A 2718-nucleotide genomic window follows, 5' to 3' on the forward strand; every position below is an offset into this window, starting at 1 on the left:
GTTTTAGTTGACATGACATGAATATATGTAGGATTTAACTTTTTTTAGTTAATCCAATAGGTAGGAATTAGCTTTTTGATTTAATCCATCCCTAATATGCCACCGTCCCATACCAGTGCATATAATCCACCAAATCCATAAATGATGCAATATTCAAAGTAATACATCAAATAATTCCACAAAATAGTCCAATAATTGATAATACAATTTCAAGAGTATATAAAATAATCCAAAGTTAAACATAATAATATCATATCATGCTAACACAAGATAGCACAACTTATAATTTATTTAATTTTCCTATGTCACATATCCTACACATACTGAATCTTAAACAGATTGATATATTTTGCTATACCATCACTTAAGCATTCTTCATACTTTGTTTAAAGTTTATTTAAATCATTCCTAGTCCTTATTTGATGTTTAGGACTCCACAAATCCTATCTAAAAATTATACAACATTGTTTCGGAGACTCCACCAGGTAAGGCTCGAGCTTCTGTCTCAATTGCCCGAACACCTTGTCCAAGGCTCGAGCATCCTATTTCAGGCTCGAACTCTTTATCCCAATTGTTCGAGCTTTCCTTCTCAAGTTCGAGCTTTACATCCCACATGCTCGATCTTTACAACCAATTGCTCGAGCATCACCACCAATTGCACGAGCTTCACAACCAAGTGCTTGAGCTTTGCCCCCAAGGCTCGAGCACTATAGTAGCGGTCCGAACACTGTTACACAAATCAACCCAGAACTTCACTGTGCATTCATTCTTTATTTGTTTTAGGAATCCTAGGCATATTTCTACGTTCCATCCATATACAGATATAACAAAACATTATATAAAATATGCAACAAATTCACAGAATTATCAAATCAAATAATGAATTTAACAACTTATACACAAGAACAATCATGGACAAATAAAATTTATAAAACCTAGTTCTAGATCAATTGAAACATATATTCCAATTTTAATTAATCCTTTAAACATCTTTAAAGTTATACTAGGGATATATAGATTACCAATCTAAGGAGAATGTAGCACAGAGAACTTGCCTATAGGATTTGATAAAACCCTAGCCTCCTTCTTCTTTTTCCTCTTCCTCCTTCCTCCTTCTTCCTTCTTTCTCTCTTTCTCTCTCTAAAATAAAATACGTGATATATTTTCTAGCCCCTTTTCCAACCCTATAGAGATATATATATACGCTACAAAACCCTATTCCTTTTCCTAATCCACATCCAATTAATAAAAATAAAATAAAATTAAAACACTAAAAAGGTAACTAAAAATATAAGTTACGTATAATCTATGTATATTATTTTTATCTAAATAAAATTAATACCCTAGATTATCTCCAAAGGACTTTTCCTAAATATATATTATTTAATTATATATATACATAGGGTAATTATCTATAACCATTAAACTCCTTATCCAAGTAGTCCATGGAACCCAATTGGTTGGCCCATGACTATTATCCATAACCATTAAAAGAAAATGAAATACAATAAAGCAACCATTTAAATTATTTAATTCCTAACATTAGTTTTAAAGAAGATACCCAACATTTAAATAAATAATTACACATCAAAACACCTAACATTTAAGAACACAAATACCTATTAACTAACACATAATTCAACTAAATAGTTATCAGATACACATAACAAATTAATTCACCTAAACAATTAACAAATAGCCAAGAACTCAATTAATTAATCAAAAACATAATTAAAATAATTAATAAAATACTGAGACTACCCTTTTAAAATTAGGGGCATTACATTCTTCCCCCCTAATAAAAGGAATTCTATCATCTGAATTCACCCTTACCTTCATCCATTATGTCTGGAAAGGTTGAGCGAAAGACGTCCTCCCGTTCCCAAGTAGATTCAGCCTCATTGTGATAACTCCATTGGACACGTACTAAAGGAATGACCTTATTACAAAGAATCTGATCCCTACGGTCAACAATACGATAGGGTGGTTCCACATAAGTTGCATCCGATTGTAACTTAATCTCACCAACATCAACATGCTGATAACGATCCTCGTCGTGAAGAAATTTCCACAACATGGAAACATAGAACACATTGTGAACCCGATCTAATTGGTCTGGAAGTGCTAAGCGACAAGCCACCGCTCCAATTCGATCCGAAATCATAAAAGGACCGATAAAACATGGTAATAACTTCCTTTTCTTCCCAAAGCGCATTACTCCTTTCATAGGAGACACTTTGAGTAAAACCTGATCGCCAACCTGAAACTCCAATGCATGAGTACGATGATCCGCATACCTCTTCTGCCTACTCTGAGCAGTGCGCATGCGATCCCGAATAAGAGCGATCTTTTCAGAGGTATCCTTAATGAACTCAGGACCCAAAAATCTACCCTCTCCAACCTCCATCCAATAAATAGGAGATTGACATGGTCAGCCATATAAAGCCTCGAACGGTGCCATACCAATAGTCTTCTGGAAGCTATTATTATACGCAAACTCTACAAGTGGCAAATAGTCCTCCCAGTAACCCTTAAAGTCAAGTACACAAGAAAGAAACATATCCTCCATGATCTGATCAATCCTCTCGGTCAGCCCATCAGTCTGAGGATGATAAGCAGTACTAAGATGTAACTCTGTACCCAAAGCCTATTGAAAACTCTTCCAAAATCTTAACACAAAGCTCGAATCCCTGTCCGATATAATAGACAACGGTATAC

The 2718-nt window shown here is 34.4% G+C and overlaps 1 protein-coding gene across 1 annotated transcript; it reads right to left on the reverse strand.

Annotated features, from left to right (window-relative positions):
* Nucleotides 1-1813: 1813 nt before the first annotated feature.
* Nucleotides 1814-2215, reverse strand: LOC132270397 (uncharacterized). Its single transcript, XM_059771581.1, has one exon. It carries the CDS (start codon nucleotides 2213-2215, stop codon nucleotides 1814-1816), a length of 402 nt encoding a protein of 133 aa, XP_059627564.1.
* Between the last annotated feature and the right edge of the window lie 503 nt (nucleotides 2216-2718).

This window comes from Cornus florida, unplaced genomic scaffold (genome assembly GCF_030987335.1).
Source record: "Cornus florida cultivar Cherokee Brave unplaced genomic scaffold, ASM3098733v1 CherokeeBrave_3.0.0_Hap2_Chr08, whole genome shotgun sequence".
NCBI classification, from domain to species: Eukaryota; Viridiplantae; Streptophyta; class Magnoliopsida; order Cornales; family Cornaceae; genus Cornus; species Cornus florida.